This window comes from Branchiostoma belcheri, unplaced genomic scaffold (genome assembly GCF_001625305.1).
Source record: "Branchiostoma belcheri isolate BF01 breed outbred unplaced genomic scaffold, Haploidv18h27 scaffold26, whole genome shotgun sequence".
Lineage (NCBI taxonomy): Eukaryota > Metazoa > Chordata > Leptocardii > Amphioxiformes > Branchiostomatidae > Branchiostoma > Branchiostoma belcheri.
The window spans coordinates 2,239,226-2,257,019 of NW_017803865.1; the positions used below are offsets into that span (position 1 = coordinate 2,239,226).

The following is a 17,794-nucleotide window of genomic DNA, read 5'->3' on the forward strand; positions in this document are numbered from 1 at the left end:
GGAGAATTTTAACGTGATGGTGCCACATTTTTAAAAAAATAAATCAATATGATGTTCCCTCAGGCCAATTCTGCAGCTACCCAAGTATTGTGCGACATGCTAGTTGGCTTAAAAGTTCTTTGCTTCAACTGGACATTTTTGAGGCAATTTTAATGTCAATGTGTAATCACAGTAACGACCCTGACATTGTACACATGTAGATGAAATTTTATAGGACTGATTCTAGATCTTCGATATTTAATCAATCAAATAAAAATCACGGGTATACAGTGCAAAAGAAACAGGAAACCAAGTGAAGAACACTTCTTTATTGATGCCTAACCCAAGCTAACCAGCACTTTTAATGCACCAGCCGTGGAAAATTACACAGCGATGTCACCTCACATTACGCTAACCAACGATAATGTCATTGGCTATATTAATGTTAAGAACCAAGGTGTCGTCGCCAGGCAATAGCTGGAAGACCTTTGTTGCCATGGTGACGCCATGTGACTTGATGTCGATCTGGTAGTCGCCATGGAAACCGCGGAAGTGGAACTCCTTGCCCTCCGGCGTCAGGGTGCCGGCCGACAGGTGCAGGTTGGTGCGCCACTCGTGGAACACCAGCTGGTGCCAGCGGTGGCCGGCCTCGTTAATCTACAAGTGAGAAAAATTGAACCTTTATGTTTTTTTGTAATGTAATGTTGTACGTTGCATCTCAGTACTGTGTCATGGATGTTGTAGCAAAAACATGTAATATTACAAACTGACGTGACTCTTTAGGACAGAATGAACAATTTTCCCGGTATCTGCCCTGTTTTGCCTCCATTGTTCCCATCGAATGTGCAGTAGGTAAGATAAAAGGTAAAATGTTCCAAGCCATAGCTTCCGAGGCCGTAGGAGCTCTATATCTTAAATAGAAATCCACTATGTCTATAGCACTGTATTGTAAGGCGTAGCTCATCCCTCCCCTTCCATCGCCTCCTCAGCTAAAGTCAGGTACCCATGTTACACATGGATGGACTGAGGAAAGTTAATCAAGCAAAGTGCCTTTCCCAATGACACAGCATCTAGCCAGCACTAGGAATCGAACTTGTGACATCTCGTGTCAGCTACCATCGGCCTCAAAGTACACACTGGTGTTGTTTCATACCTCGAAATTCCCCCCGTCCACAAGCGACGCGTGCGGCTTCCAGTGGGTCTCGTTCCAGAAGCCCCAGAGCATGATGCCCTCCACGGCGGGGTGGCTGAAGGCGACCCTGAGAGCGTCCTCCAGCCCGTCCGCTCGCGCCGACACGTCCCGCTCGTTCACGTCCAGCTCAGTCACCCAGACGGGCAGGCCGGTCGTGCCGACCTTGTCCAGACGATTCTACATACACAATGTACATGTACATGTATATCAGTGATAAGTTCATCAGGTTGGTGAATGATTGAATAATGAATATCAAAGTTCTTCATCTACAAGCACATGTTTAACAAGAGCCGACGTCGACGTTTTTTAGGACCGTCTGTCATCTTCATAAGTCATAATTGTCCTGATGAAGATGACAGACTGTCATCGAAACGTTGTCTCTTGTTTAATTTAATATATATGTTAAATCTTTAATAAAAATTCAGCCATCTAATCTACTTCAGGTACAGCATAGAAGTAATCTCTCTCCACCTTTATCATGACAGGGTCCGGTCGTCTGGGGAAATGGCACTGTACACCAACGCCCTCTACCGGCGCTCCGTTGTCCAGAAACTCCTGGACTTGGTCCACGTACGCCTATAGGGGTAAGAAACAGATTTCTTGGAAAAAGTCACATAGGTCCTCTTTCCTTGCAGGTACAAGAAACCATTTTATAATACATTGCTAGACACCCTACTACAATGCAGATCTAGAAGGGAAAAGGAGAAAGTGGCGCATGGCTCATGTACCATGAACTAACTATATAACACAGTGCTAGAACACCCTATTAGCATTCCACACACCTGAGTGGAAGCCCCGGAGTTGATGATGTTGAAGTCGTTGAGGAACGGCACGACGTTCGGGTCGTTCTGCTTGACCCGGCGGAACATGTCGTACCGGATCTGCCGACTGCCCGTCCTCCGCGCAAAGAAGTCCCCGTGGAGCATCTCGTTGTTGACGTCCCAGTGAGCTACCCTGAACATAGGGCAGTTCAGTTACATCAGAACTGTCTTTTGTTGGCATCGTTTATTCATCATCTATGTGTAATATGTTTGCCAACGTTTGGTAATGTTTAGTTCTCAATGTTTATCAACAGGATAGCAGGTTAACCGATTGTCATTATAATTTTTGTCGTTGGCTTTGGCCTAACGAACAGATGGTTGGAGTTTTGGTCCCGTAGCAGTTTTAAAGCAAACTACGACTTTGCATATTCATAAAGAAAAGAACAGCGGAAATCTTTGTTGCAGACCACGTTGTAAGGACAAAGTTCTTGACTTATTACCCCCCCCCCTCCAGGAGCTTTCTTTCAGAGTACAAGTTGCAAGCATGTGATTTTTACGAAGACCTTGTCACACTATTGCGCTTTTTCATGTCTCAACCAGATGGATGATCCATACCTTCCCGTGTAGCGGCCGACAGCGTTGTCGATTCTGGAGAAACATTTCTGCTCGACGTCGGCGGACGGGTTGTACCTGAGCCAGTCCGGCACGTGCTTGTCCACTGACCAGAACACACAGTGGCCGCGGATGGGGATACTGCATGTGGTGTGAAGTAGATGGTTATTGGACCGCGGCCGGGCACATTTGTCGTACGACCGCCGTATGATCGCAAGCTGAGGGAATTATTTGGATAGCCGTGGATATGCTGTACAAACGTTAGCTGTTTGGTACTTAAAAAGCTGGATTGAACCCTAGTCTGTGGCTAGATCTTTCACAGTTTGCTTAAAGATCTATGGCGTTGAAAAGCTAGTTGTAACAAGCCAATCGTTGTAATATGGCCAACTGCAGGTGTGACACGTGCCTGTCGCGTGTTATGCCGAACGGCGATTATACCGGCTACAAATACATCGTGCCACGCCCCACGACGTGTGTGACCGTGGCGTAAAGGACATAAATGATAAATGTTATCCAATGAATGAAGTTACATCATGACATACATATAGTAAGGTGGTCATGTTGACTTACGTACCCTCGACTTTCCATCAAGTTGATAACAGCGTCCGCCTCGCTCCAGTCAGGATTGCCCTGTGTATAAACAGCAGTATAAGTAGGTTCCGATGTTGACATATTAAGAAAGTACGTCTGTGTGTGTGTGTGTGTGTGTGTGTGTGTGTGTGTGTGTGTGTGTGTGTGTGTGTGTGTGTGTGTGTGTGTGTGTGTGTGTGTGTGTGTGTGTGTGTGTGTGTACATGTACGTCTGTGTGTGTGTGTTTACTGTACACGTATGTGGCTGCGTGTGTGATTGTGAGGTACATTGACAAGAAGAAGTACCGACTGCTCATCAACAATCACCTCGATCTTTTCTACCGGTTTCCACTTCATTTTGTTCCCGATGACGCCCCAGTTGAAGTTGTCGAAGAAGTAGTCCACGTACCCGGGGTTAGAAGGGAACTCCAAGGCGTTTACCTTTGACCCAAAAGGAAAGTTGGCATTCGTCTGGGTGACCTGCAAAATAAAATGTATGCTTGCCAATTTGTTTTGTTTTACAAGATTAAGAAGGGTTTTGGGACTGAATTGATAATATATTATGTTAAACGTGATAATTTGTAATGTATTAAGTATCATTTGCTCTATTATTTTGTGTATTCGTGTTCCCAATTTATGATAAATAACACACAATGATAAACAGGCTGAATGAAAGGCATTACTAATACTAATAGTATTTAAGACAAGGAAGGCACATTTGCAAATTCAACAGAGATATCAAGGTCGGGACTGGAATTTGCATATAACAAGCCTTACCTGGATTTCGAGATGGTCCACATTTGGTGTGTTGACCCTGTATAGGGGAGAAGATAATTTAAGAGTAGCATGATGATAAGATCAAAGACAAAATCAGTTCTTAAATAGACTCATTAAAAAACTAGTGATGTAGTCAAGCTAGGGGCTTGACCAGTCGAAGGGCTGCTAGAAGCGTGATGTAGTCAGGCTAGGATCCGTATCAGTGGGTGAGTTACTAGAAGTGTGATATAGCTAGGCTAGGGTACTGACCAGTGAAATGACAGCATTGCTACAAGAGTGATGTAATGAAGCTAACCTTATCCTGACGTCCCGTTTCCTGAGCTGGTCGATCCGCGCGTCTGCCTCGGCTCTCCAGCTGGTGTAGGGCGTGGCCGACACCTCATGGAGGAACACGTCATCCACCAGCAGGTTCACACCGGCAGGCGGACCCGACACCGTCAGCTTCACTCTGTCTACGGGTTTTGTGTAGCCTGGGTGATATAGGATTAGCGTGTAAGGGGTCCATCCTCTCCGTTAGTGGGTAGGGCATCGTTCCGGTTTGAGTAGCTCATAACTTTCTACACACAAACGGTATGGCTTGGTGATCTCTTCAAAGCATATTGATGTACTGGTATTTTTTCCACACTGTGTTCATATCAACATTGCATATGTATGCATTAACAAGTATGGTATCTTGCACCTTATCGTACTAGTTTTTGTTTCTTTAACGCGTAGATAGAGACTATGAACGTTTTCAAAGGCCTTGGACCTATATAAAGCAGCAAAAACAATACTTACTTGATACACACACGTCTCCCTCCATCTTTTTCCAACCGTCTGCGCCAGAGATGAAGGCCTTAGAAACGATAGAGTGTTCGGAGCTGCCGTCTGTGTTATACATTCAGAGAAATGGTAAGCTTATAACAGTTTTGTTTTTAAGACGAAGAGCTATTTCAGTTATATTAGCATTCACGAGTTTAAATAGTTCTATTACCACAAAAAGGCTTTCCTAAAAGATTCTTATCCAATGGCATGCAAATAAACTTGCTGAACCAAACCTCGGTAACGAGCTACGTTTCCTTACCGTCAAAGTTGAAGGCTAGGGTAGCCTTGGTGTCGTACGTCGTTGTGGTGTCGCTGCCGAGCACCTTTAGGTAGGCTTCAAACAGGTAACACTGCCCACCCCGCACTGACGAGCCCCAGTACAACTCCTGGTACGGACCTGCCCACACGGCCGATCTACAAACAATCGGTAGGGCTTGGTGATATTTCATAACGTATATATACATAGCGTTTATGTCTTAATCTATGACACATAATTCATTTACCACTTGGTGATCTCTTCAAAGCATATTGATGTACTGGTATTTTTTTCTCAATGTAATCCATTCAGACATAGAACTACATAAATAGACATAGTTCAGGATACACTAGTACCCTGTTAGCAAACTGGTCTGTGTACGTGCCTGTGCTGAGCTAACATGGCGGCAGTTCCGGTGTGTTGATCAGCGGTGTAGTGCACGCCTGTACACCCCGAACATTGCCAGCCGTCCAGCGCGGTCTCAAAACTCGGGTTCTCCAGAATCTCACCCTTGTGTATCAGCGACTGAGAACATTAAACATTGGTAGGTATGATGTAAACACCTTACGAACGAAATGGATAAAAAAGGGCAAAAGTGCAAAGAAAGTTCGAACATGGCATTTTCGCACTTCTTGGATCTCAAATGGTTTGTGCAAAAAGTTCTATGACAAAAGAGATTCCCATCTTATAGCTGATACTGACGGCTATAGAAGACTCCGTCAGGGAAGCCCTGTCTGCCAGGAAGTCGATCCAAGCTGGAGGCCCAGACACGTAAACACGCATGGACGTCACCTGTTTACTGTACGCTAAGGGTAAAAGACAATGTCAGTCAAATGAACTGAACATAGATGCGTCAACCTTAGAATTTAAACTGCTGGCATCAATATGTCATCAGATTTCAGGAAAGCGTATTATATATATTTTTTTTGTACGAAGAAGCACCAAAATAATTATCAGACCTTACTTGTGGAACATTCATTACCATGCAAAATTAGATTTTATAATCATTAAGACATATTCGTGGACAAAAAGATTTCATGAACGATGAAACATATGGGATATCCGTTGACTCACCCGGCGCGGTGGCCCGGGCTGTGAGTTTGAACCAGCCGTCATCCTGACTGATGAAGGACGAGGAGCCCATCTTCTGGTAGATCTTCTCTCCGTCTGTTGGTGTAGTTGTACCAGTAGTAAGTTGGGGACATGATCATTAAATTAGTTACATCTTCCTCATAGCAAACGTTCGGCCATCATGACAGTCTATTTTTTCCTAGTCCGGTCAACAGGGTTTGGCAACCAGAAAAGCTCCAAAATTTTGTGCTTTTACGTCGATGTTATACAAGGGAAATCAATTCGTTGTGGATGAAAATTGTCAATTTTCATTATTTATTTTATTCACATTTATTTTCCGAGGATGAGGCAAAAAGTTATAAAACTTATCTTAGCCCTCTCCTCACACATAAAAGGATACAATAAAACAAAGTAATAATAAGAAATGACTAGGGTACATAGTAGGCTGGTGTACAAATCAAAATGAATCAACTAAATCAAACAAAACGTCCTGTCTGCAAAATAAAGTTGAAAACCACATCAAATATGTTACAGTTGTTGACAAACGACAATGAGGGGTTACCCCTGAGAATGGTTGAACATAAAGTGTTGTCGGTGACGTTGTTTGTGTCAAATGGCAGAATGTTAGTCAGAGATGATAACATGTCAATGCGTTCGTCAGTGTACAGTGGGCAGTGTAGGAAGTAGTGTACAGCTGTTTCGTTGAAGTGACCACATTTGCACGCAGGACTGGGCACACATTGATGTTGGAACAGGTGAAAGTTTAACTGACTGCGGTTGAGTCTGAGTCTGGTAAGGTGGATAGCTGGGTTTCTCGGACCGTGGGAGATTTTTCATTATATTTTACTACATTGTTCCAGATGATAAAGAGCTGTCGTCCTGTCATAGTAGAGAAATGTCATTGCATTTCTTTTATAGTTTTTTCAACATTCAAACTTTTCACCGTGTCTTTACACAGCTATGTCTCTCCACAATAATCAGTGCTCTTGAAAAGATAAAGCAGGGAATAACGTAGTACCAGAGAAGGTAATGGCTAACATCGCCTTGATTTCGTGCTGGTTCGAACCGTCCGCCAGGAGCTTGACGTAGATCTGGAAGTCATAGGTCTGACCGGAAATGACGTCAGTACCGTATGCTAGAATGTAGGATGGCCCCGCCCATTCGGCCCGCCTGAATGTAAAATAAACAAGTAAAAAGTCCCTCAGTTTCGCGTAGAGCTAACACTAGAGCTTATGATATGGTCAGCCATCTTGGGTTTTGACCAATGACGTCATGAGATTAGCATAATTTTTTAATATTCAATTATATACATTATATATAATTATATAAGATGTTGCTATTGTAAAGGAAATGTAATTTGATATTAAACCCAGTTTTAATCTTTAAACCAAAATAACTAGATTTTCAAAAAACTGCTTGTCAGAAAGCCGTTGCCATGGCAGCACGAAAATTCAATAAATTATCTAATTGCTATTAAATTGTTCCCAGATATATTTTAGGAAAAGTCACCAAATTGATGGTTCTAGCGCAAGCCGCTCAGGCGCTATCTGACATGAAAGTTGGTGTAGTCCTCAAAAGACCCCCCCCCCCCCCCCGGTCTGAATAGGCCTAGTGTCAATGTATCGTGTATACAATATTGCTTCTAAGGTCTAAACATTCTTTGATGTACACATGTATTTGACTATTTGTACGCAGTAATGGTATCCCCTCCTATAATGTATTGGGTTTATTCATAGGATTATATTACGTGGGGGCGTTGTGAACTCACCTCCCCTGCGCTATCATACTGTAGGTCCCCTCCACCTTGTCGCCGTCATACTGCAGTCCCGTACAGCCGCTACAGGACCAGTTATCCGGGCCCAGCGCAGACTCAAAACCCGCGTTACGGAAGATCTGGGTCTCTGCGCCACACAGCGCTGCACTGAAGAGCACAGCGAAGACTGGACCTACCAACATGCTGTTCGTACGTGATCGCCAAAGTACAAAGGGCTACATAGGTTCTTTCCCTTATTTTATCCTTCGATAAGCTGGTGTGTTTCATCATGCTCGTTTATCTCCATGTTTATCAATAATTGTGTGTGGCATGTGCCATGATGTAAACAAATACATAACGATGTCTTCCTGTCGCCAGACACATCTAAATATTAGATCGGATATTGCTGTTGAAAAGCCCACCGGTAGAATGACAGGTCCAAATGTTCCGTTCGCACGGCATGGCCACAGCAGCAGGAGACAGGCAGTTGTCTTAGCAACCACGGTATATATTTAGACTGAGAACTTAGACACAGTTCAGATGACAGATTTCATCAAACAGCATGTTAAGAAACTGGAACATGTAATGAAATAGACCAATTCCTTATAATATATTGTAGGCAAACAGGCCTAGCAGTTACCTATAACTAAACTTATGACACAAGCAATGGACCATTCAGAAAAACTTAAGTCTTCAGTTCAACTTTTTTCTTTATTGCGTACCGTTTGCCTAGATCTATCAGACATACCACAGACCAAGAGTGCAGGAGTGTGCTGATGTTACATACACTGGTACTCAGTTCATTCACGTCTACCATTCACACATACATCGTAACTGTTTGTGCACCTAACTGGTCTTTTAGAATTAAAATATTTGAATAGTGTATACGTCAGTCAGAAGCATGCTTTCTAAGCTATGTCGTAATGCACCGTAAAATAAACAGGGAATCGGATATTTCAGACTTCCATATTGAGTTTTTTGACGTGCAAGTTCACAGAGCTCCGGAAAGTGCTTTGGGTTTTGGTAAAGGCATGGTAACTCAAGTGGGGGATGTTGATGTATTACACAGCATACACTTACTTCCACCTCCATGGCGCGTCACCTTAAGGCGTGACCTCGAGCTCCCTATCAATCAACTGTCAAAATTAACTCCCACCCACGATCCCGCGGGGGCTATTAGGACAGACAGAGCCATCCAATACAATATTTCCGTTCCCTGTAATTAAGATCTATACTTTTTATACCACACCAAATATTGAAGCTATTCAAGGACTTGCTATGAAATCATATTGACGTGTCGTAGCGTTCTCACATGACATGGCCCACATTCTCTGTGTTGGCACTGGCACTGTGGCACCGTCTGGACTTTCAGGGCCTCACAGAGCAGACAGCCTAGGGGACAAATCAAGAGAAAAAGGTAAAGGTTAGTAGTTAAGTCTGAAGTACCAATAAACTGAAACAAACACGTACAAAGTTGCTTCAAGGGTGCATATGCTGGTTTCTGTGGTGACAACTTGAAAATATTGCAATCATCTGTTTTTGCTTGGTTGGTTGCGATAAACAAATCACCTGGAAAAATTACGCACAAAAAAGAACTGTAAACTGAAAAGGCAATTGTAAATTGCATACTAATGTGTACCAGTATGTATTTACGATAGAATTGCTAATATTGCTTGTCTCTACCGGCAGCCGGTTCGACCAATGACAGAGTGACTCCAGGTTGATGACATTTGATGCGTTTTTGTTTTCACATTTACGTTTCGACAGGGATGGGTTATGGATTGATCTATTGTACATTGATATAAAACACCTTGAAACTGTGTCTTTACCTCACTTCCTCCCCATCCAGCAGCTTCCTGTAAGCCGCAATTTCCAAGTCAAGCGCCATTTTGACGTTCATGAGCTCCTGGTAGTTGATGAGGTGCTGGGAGATCTCCTGCTTCAGAGTCTCGATCTGAGCCTCGCGTGACCGGATGTTTTGCCTGTATCCTTCAACCTCAGTCAGCAGGCGGCCCTGTGTAACTCCCAGGGATTCTTCCAGAGCAGCGTTCTGTTAGAAAAACAAGTTGAGATACCGTTCATGTGTCTCTAAATGTGTACTTTTAAGGACAAGTTATGGGTTGCGTTATGGCTGTACATGTATGATATCGGCGTATATATATGTGTTAAAGTCGTTGAATCGATTATTACGTTTTGTTGTTGTCATTGGCTTCCCTAATTTAAATGAAAGCCACGAATCGAATTCACTCCCTGAAAGCAAGCTCTTACGCATCTGTACACTCTTACCTTGCTCCTCCAAGACTCGGCCTCGGCCCTTTGAGCGTGGATTTGCTTGTGGAATCCAGCAATTTCTGCCCTGGCGGCTGCCAGAGCCTCGCTGGCTGCCTCCCGCTGCTGGGCAATCTCCGCAAACTAGAAAGACAAATTGTCACATACATGCGGTAGCAAACACAAAGGTATATGTAATTTCTTCTATTGTTTGAGCCATGTATGTACTACATGGAAATAAAAACTGGTAATAAATGGTGAATGTAGTCTTTGGAGTGTAGTATGTAGCAATAATCCATTTCTAAACGCATAAATACATCATTAGACCATTAAATATACAAGCATCATTACAATTGTCCTGCAACATTGCACAAAAGATTGCTAGTTTCGCAGTGAGGATTGGCCATTCTGCAGGTACATGAAATCACAACTTGCATTTCTACATGTATCTCGAAGCGTTGTTGAAAGCTATCAATTAAGGATTATTTTTTGCAGTTATGTTCATTCCTAGAAAAAGGCTTATTTCTAACATTCTGGGCATGTCTTATTTTTTCTCACCCTCTCCCTGTACTTGGCCTCAGCATCCTGCCTGTTCGCCTGGCTCATGGCCTCGTACTGTTCACGGATCTCCCTCAGGGTGTCGCTCAGGTCTGGGCCCGTCACCACGTACTGCAGAGACTCCACCCTAGTCACAGTTGCAGCCAACTCTTCCCGTAGGCCAGCTACTTGCTGTAAGATGTGCCAATAGTCAACTATTATATTGCACATTGATGATACAAGTCAAACTTTACTGTAAACGCATGCCCGAAGGATAGTTGAAGGGTAAAACACAGAAATCCGAGTGTAAAATGTAAAAAAAACGCCATCGGTGTATAGTTGTGTAACATGATATAGAAATAATTTGAGGTACAGACAGACCGTGGACAGAAATGCTCACCTCGGCGTGGCTCTGCCTCAAGGCGTTGATCTCTTCCTGAGCGGCCGCCGCTCTGCTCTCAAAGCCAACTCGAGCTGCAGTTATGGCTTGCAGTTCCTGAAACATTATTCTTTGTTCTAAACACTCTTTCTCACTTTTATCCAAAAGAACATGATGATGAGACACGTACGGACCTTCGCCATTTTACACTGAGGTTCAAACAGACAGAACAACGAAGCCTATTACCTAGAATAAGATAACGTTGATTTAAACAGACGTATACTTACCATCCTGTTCCTCTCGATCTCAGCCTGCAGCCCAGGGCGCACAGACATCTCATACTCGGCCCTGTATCAAAACCAGGACCATAAACCCCCAGTCAATTCCCAGCAACTTTTTACTGCTAGTTTAACCAAAAACTATTCTGAAATAACGCCATTCTACATAAAGAACAAATAACCACATTGCAGAATGCACTAGAAGGTTTTTGGCTAATCTTCAAGCAGATCCAGTGGGGGCAAGCTTTGTCCAATTTCAGTTGACCCCCGTAGAATTTGCCACAGAACGGAGGGCTTATACCCATTTAAATCTGACATGATGTTTTTATGGCCACCGTTACCAAATTTGTAACGATAGACCCAGCTAGCCTGGTGCGTTCTGTGTTGCCCTGGGAACCAGACTTGTGAGAAAACGGGCGAAGAGGCCCCGCGTGCGCTTGCGAGTAAGCTCACCGCCCGCTGCCTCAAGAGTTTGGTCCCCATGGTAGTTCGGTGGCAGATCCCACCATAGATAAACTCGATAGCAACTGGGAATTTCGATAGTGTCTTGCCCCTACCTAATCTGCTTGGAGATTAGTTGTTAGCAAAAATGTTGTGTACTAAAACAATGAAGTTAAAAGAAAATGGTTAAATGGTTATTTAAAAGCAAAGGCATAACGTACTTCCCCTGCCACTCCTCGGCCTGTGCCTGCCAGCTGTTCCTCTCGACCTCCACCTGGGCCTTGTCATTCGACAGGCTGTCCACCTGAGCCCGCAGTGCCGCCAGCATCCCCTGGTACGTCCCGTGTTCGCAGGGGACGGCTCTGGCCTGGGCGGCCTGGATCTGGGCCTCCAGCGAGGCATTGCTCTCCTGCAGGGCGTGCACCCTTTCGGTGTAGGCGGCGAAGCGGCCGTTGAGGACGGAGAGCTCATTCATCTCTGCGACGAGATTTGCCATGTTTTCCTGTTGTGTCGTACAGGCTTGGAAGAGAACTGGCTGCCAGAATCTGGACTGTCTTACCACGGACTGGTAGGCTGTGGATATCAGGGTTCGAGCCTTCCAGATTTATTCTCATCAGAGTAATCACTCCCTGTCCATCATTTGGTCAGAAAGGCATATCATTGGCCAGCCGTTGTGTACAGGGTCATGTAAGTGTTGAGGAGGCACAACGCATTCCGGAGCCTAGTTATGTAGGGCAATCAAATACCAAACGTGAATCACTGCAACGGCTTTGCATTTATGAACTTATGAGGTAGAGAAACATTTTTCACGTCTACGAAAGAATTTAGAATAACTGTCTGTGACCTCTCAGTAACCCTCTACCCCTGCCCTGAGGCTCTGAGAACTTTAAAAGGTTATATCTTAATTTGTGACCAGATATCTAGTTCTCTATCCTCTATCGCATGCCTAGGGGCACCCGAAGACCTTGACATCACAAGTCATGCTGGGGTTCAAGAGACATCCATTGTAGGGTCGTGTGGCGTAAGGAGTGTTTGCTGTCTGTCACGTCACGAGTTGAAATACTCCCATGCCACTTAACTTGTCCCCTTGGGAAAAGCACTTTACTAAAGATGACAATTCCTCACTTTACTGAGTTGAAAATGAGTATGGCTCCTGTTGTATGTTCATGCGTTTGTCTGCGTTGGTGGCAGCTTAAGAATGAGTTGAAGAAAACTTGAGTATGCCGTCGCCCTGTCTTGCAATTAATGTTGAAGTAGGAAAAAACATTCATTGCTGTAAGGGGCGTATTCTCCACAATACAGTGGTAAGAGTTGTACGAGCTATACAAGTATATTGTACGTCGCAAATAGCCCGTTCCAATAAAGTTGTGTTTCATCATTTTATGCTTCATTTTCCAATCTTTTAATATCATTTTATATCATTTGAAGACGAAGGTTATCAAAGATACAGTGACATGCATATTTTAAGTTCCTGATATTTGGGGTACGCTCTTTGAAGTGCCAACCTCATAGTATGTAGGGTAGGTAAATGTTTGATGTCTACAGTAGATGCAGTCTTTGCACTGCTGAATTTGCCATAATGCCTAGGAATGTTAAGAATTACATTTACGTAATGTTTCAAAAATAGGTGTATAAAATCCGGAATTGCCTGTGTTGCTACATCGCAGTGTCCTAGCTTCAATTTTGCTGACTCGGGACCACAACTTCAGAAATTGAAATATACCATTGAAGTTGTAAATCACCACATGGCCACTCAGCCCCCACCCAGAAAAATTTACAGAATGTACCTATCTGATGTTTAATACTTATTACCCACAACGTGAAACCAGCATTGCATCAAATGATAATCAAATATCTGAGTACTGTGACTTTAATGTTCGTTATGCACAGACAATGATACTGTTGTTTTGCAACTTTATTTTATTTCATATTTTATTTAGGGGTTCAGGCTTGTAGCCCATAGTTGCACACATATACAGTTTGTAGAAATGTTTTAGAAATACTCAAACAAAACAAAACAAAACGAACCTATCAAATACGTTAGGGTAGATTTCACCCCTAGAAGCTGTCATAAGGTTCTAAATTGGTGAATATTCACGGGTCATGTCCACCATTCTAAATGTCCACAGAGTACATAACTCATATTGACTATGTTGTAATAGAGCAGAGGTTACATTCTTTTGTATTCTGTCAGCCTGCTCCTTCCATTGATCCCTAGGCCCTCTTCAGTACAATGTGCAATTTTACATTGCCCGTATCTTCGGAAAGCTTGGTATAACCAGCGTGCGCAGGTACCGAGTCAAGCCGACCGCCTACATAATATTGATGTTATCGCATTGCTAGCTCTGATCGCCCGCGTCTCTGCCTCCAAAGATTCGGATTTTTTTTTTGTCTTCAACACTTTCTAATCTTCTAGAAGAGATCTTATGGAGCTGCTGATCACTTCGTTCACTTTCGGTTTAAGTCATTGTGCTTTGACTCGATTCGTCTCATCTGCAGCTTCTGGTAAGGAATAGGTTTTGGCACAGTGATGTATTTTATTGCAATCTCCTGTCTGGCGTATTTTCCGCAGCTGTTCCATATAATTCGATATTTTAATGTCATCTACGTAAGAATTCCACCATCCACATCCGAAACAACCGGTTTATATGTACGCGCACACACGAAACAACACGAACCAATGCCTTACATGGGCATGTCGTCACCAAAACGGACCCTAGAAAATTCCGTGCAGGATTTACCGGGGGATTCGTACCACTGGCATGCAAATAAACTGTCACTGAATTATGTAAGAGACAGAATATTCGAATAAGCTCTGAAACAAATAGGGTCAAAGCACTTCTGAAGCTACCCCAGCTTCAGGTTTATTTTCCCGCAAATATTAGATTGCCCTACATACATGAGGGGCGCAGACGTTGACACATAACTTTCTATATGAGGCCATTGGTTATAACGACAGGTTGTGAACCTGTGACGTCCTGACACGTTGAGGTCTGATATGTCCTCGGTAAATACTGATGGACCTAATAAACTATCTGGACCAATTTCGTTCACCAATAGCGAGCTTCGTGTGCTTAGCAGATTGGCAGGAGGTGACCATGTCATAAGGTTAAAAGCCACAGAACAGAGAGCACGGGTACTGAGCGAGTCTCGCTGAGAAGCCAGTATCAAACTGAAGACAGGGTCGAAGCTCTAAAGGTACGCCATGGCCACCAAGGGATCACGAGCTGGAGTCGGCGGCGGCAAGGCCGTTGCAAAATACGCCACGGAAGGAGCGCTGCAGTCTCTCACCGACGCCAGGACGGCCCGCACCAGCGAGAAGAGCCAGCTCATCATTCTCAACGATCGCTTCGCCGGCTACATCGAGAAGGTGCGCTCCCTGCAGGAACGGAACACCAGGCTGACGACCCAGCTCAGGATCGTGTCGGCGCGGGAAGAGTCGGCCATCTGCGAGCTGTACGAGGCGGAGCTGAGGGAGCTGCGGGCTCTGGTGGACCAGCTGACTCGGGAGAAGGCTCAGCTGGATGCCGAGAACGCCAGCTGGCAGGGGAAGTCGGCGGAGTGGCAGGCTAGGTAACATCCTTTATACCAGAGGCTAAGCGATCAAAGATTTGAAAGATCTTTCCATCAACCAATTTGATAGACAAGGAAATGTGTGGGTCTTGTCTTTGATTCATACTGTCGTGACACACTGTGCACCAAATAGACATATATGACTCAACCGTTTTTTCTCGTTTTGATCCCTGGACAGGTGTGAGGCCGAGACTGCCGCCACCACCGCTGTGAGGACAGAACTGGCATCGGTCAAGAAGGTGAGTCTTCTCTTTTCAGTATATCCTCATTACACAATGTGGACATATTAAAATGTTTGCGATTTGGTATTATTGAGTACTCGTTGTGTTATGTATGTTTCGTAGGAGGTGGACGCGGCAACTGTGGAGCGTGTTGGCTGGGAAAACAAGCTGACCACGATACAGGAGGAGATTGAGTTCTCCAAGAGGGTCTGGGAGGAGGTGAGCCTGTCGAAATCGGAAGAGAACTCTGATTGAACGGAATATCGGTATAGACTGTAGATGCCGCGTTGGTACCACATCAAGGGCCAGTCTGTATTCGTAGATTTGCTACTCAGTCTCCCGTGGCTGTATAATCTGATTTTTGACAGGCAGATTCTGTTACAATTTTGTAACGTCTGAAAAACGAAACGACGAAAAAAATATTGAAGATCGTTTTCTTCTAAATCAGCAGATGAGGCTGTTTGCAGGCATGTTTGTTCCTTAAACATGAACTTTGTTTCCCTTCCAGGAGACACGTAAGGTCCAGTCTCAGTTGACTCAGACTATGGCCATTGCGGACACTGAAGCTCCGGTCATCTCCGGACCGGACCTGAGCGAGACTCTGCGTGAGATCCGCGTGCAGTACGAGATCATGGGCCGCGCCAACAGGGAGGAGGCCGAGAACAAGTACAAGGGCAAGGTTAGAATGGGTTCATCGTTTTGATGTGCTGTAGACCTGTGCTGCGTTTTTGTGATTTAAATGTATGCCAAAACCTAAGGCCTTATGACTGCTGACGTACGAAATGGAAATCACAAAGTTTAAGTCACAGGCAAGAAAACAAAGAGATAAAAGACGTTAATATTGATGTTGTTTCATTTCTCCAGTTCAGCGCGATGTCCCAGCAGCGGGAGTCGGATAACCAGGCTCTGGCAGCCGCCCGGTCCGAGCTGGCCGGCCTGAAGAGGACGCTGCAGTCCATCATCACCGAGACCGAGGCCTTGAAGAGCAAGGTTAGATATGAATTAAGGTTGAACTGTAGTTTTCAACACGTATATAAACATACACAGGTACATACACGCAAATCGTTTGTGTTTCTTTTATTTGTAAAAGCGAGGAAAATTTGAATTCGTGTTAATGTTAGCTAAATGTACATTGCATCCATCAACTTTGTACAACTTTTGCTGCAACCTGTATTCCGCCCAGTGAAGTAAAATTGTGTAATAAAGATTGTCATTGTTCTACCATAGTCCGGGTCCCTGGAGGCTAACATCGCGGAAACAGAGGCCCGCACACAGAGGGAGATTACGGAGTTCAAGGCCGCTATCAGCGAGCTTCAGGCTCAGATCGACAGGATGAAGTCGGAGATGACTCAGCACTCCGTGGAGTACCAGGAGCTCATGAGCATCAAGATGGCGCTGGACGTGGAGATCGCGACCTACAGGAAGCTGCTGGACGGGGAGGAGATCACTGACAGGTGGGGCTGTTTCCATGGTTACTTCCGGGTACGGAAGTATTGTTTTGGGTGACTGAGTCATTATCTTACCAAGCAAAAATGCTTCGCTTGCCTTACGGGTCGGAGGTGATGTTAACAGTTGATTGATAAGGTGACCAAGTACATATCTTCAAAAGGTTGTTATATGTTCAAGTTTCTTACCATGCTCTTTTGTGAACTGTATTTCATTGACAGGGTCTTCACTGAGGTCCGGGCCTGAAGAGAGACGTAAGTTCAGCAGGCGTGAGGTCACGATGGAAATCAAGTGTTCCAAATACATGTAGAGATGACGAGGAATCTCTTTGGATCCACCGATTTCTATATATAGTTTAGAAAACTAGAACTGTTCATTGGTTTGCAAACTTAAGCTAGTGACAGGACGTCGTCACCGCTGATCACAATGACGTAACTGTATACTATAGTAGCCCATTCTCATGGACGATGGTTAGGCCAAACAAACTTGTCGACCATACCAAACGTTAGCAGTAATGAAGGCAAAGAAATGTATGCCTGTCTAACAACTGATTAAGTACAAAGATGTTTAGATGAATAAACATTGCTTTAATAGACTCCAATCCTTTGTGTCATTGAATATGTTTCTTGTTGTTTTATAAACTTAGGATAGATGATTGAGGGGGACTTCCAAATGACGAAATTGGAAAAAATGTAATGTCAATAGGAGTAGACTACGCCTAGAAGACTACGTCTAGGCACATGGTTTTGTATCTTTATTTTGATCTTTATATTTACGGCCAGTTGCTAGATCTAAAGACGTAAGTTCAACAGTACGTATCAGGTTACTTGGGCTCCCGTGCGCCATTTATGTGCAGCCAGTCTCAACGCTAAATCTT

At 44.1% G+C, this 17,794-nt stretch overlaps 3 protein-coding genes across 3 annotated transcripts; 1 reads left to right on the forward strand and 2 right to left on the reverse strand.

Moving 5' to 3' along the window:
- Window positions 1–317: 317 nt before the first annotated feature.
- On the reverse strand, window positions 318–8,042 carry LOC109471910 (anti-sigma-I factor RsgI6-like). Its single transcript, XM_019771390.1, has 16 exons — window positions 7,790–8,042; window positions 7,040–7,191; window positions 6,025–6,117; window positions 5,653–5,756; window positions 5,336–5,475; window positions 4,954–5,108; window positions 4,668–4,757; window positions 4,186–4,360; window positions 3,891–3,927; window positions 3,441–3,593; window positions 3,119–3,174; window positions 2,548–2,685; window positions 1,954–2,125; window positions 1,643–1,747; window positions 1,133–1,348; window positions 318–636 (listed from the first exon to the last, which is right to left on the reverse strand). The coding sequence occupies exons 1-16, from the start codon at window positions 7,975–7,977 to the stop codon at window positions 391–393; spliced, it is 2,220 nt and encodes a 739-aa protein (XP_019626949.1). The 5' UTR covers window positions 7,978–8,042; the 3' UTR covers window positions 318–390.
- Window positions 8,043–8,475: 433 nt separating this feature from the next.
- On the reverse strand, window positions 8,476–12,257 carry LOC109471956 (non-neuronal cytoplasmic intermediate filament protein-like). Its single transcript, XM_019771502.1, has 7 exons — window positions 11,899–12,257; window positions 11,246–11,306; window positions 10,980–11,075; window positions 10,601–10,771; window positions 10,061–10,186; window positions 9,604–9,824; window positions 8,476–9,166 (listed from the first exon to the last, which is right to left on the reverse strand). Exons 1-7 carry the CDS (start codon window positions 12,171–12,173, stop codon window positions 9,151–9,153), a joined length of 966 nt encoding a protein of 321 aa, XP_019627061.1. The 5' UTR covers window positions 12,174–12,257; the 3' UTR covers window positions 8,476–9,150.
- Window positions 12,258–14,792: 2,535 nt separating this feature from the next.
- On the forward strand, window positions 14,793–17,518 carry LOC109471947 (non-neuronal cytoplasmic intermediate filament protein-like). Its single transcript, XM_019771489.1, has 7 exons — window positions 14,793–15,250; window positions 15,429–15,489; window positions 15,595–15,690; window positions 15,980–16,150; window positions 16,336–16,461; window positions 16,699–16,925; window positions 17,139–17,518. The coding sequence occupies exons 1-7, from the start codon at window positions 14,883–14,885 to the stop codon at window positions 17,161–17,163; spliced, it is 1,074 nt and encodes a 357-aa protein (XP_019627048.1). The 5' UTR covers window positions 14,793–14,882; the 3' UTR covers window positions 17,164–17,518.
- The last annotated feature ends 276 nt before the right edge of the window (window positions 17,519–17,794 follow it).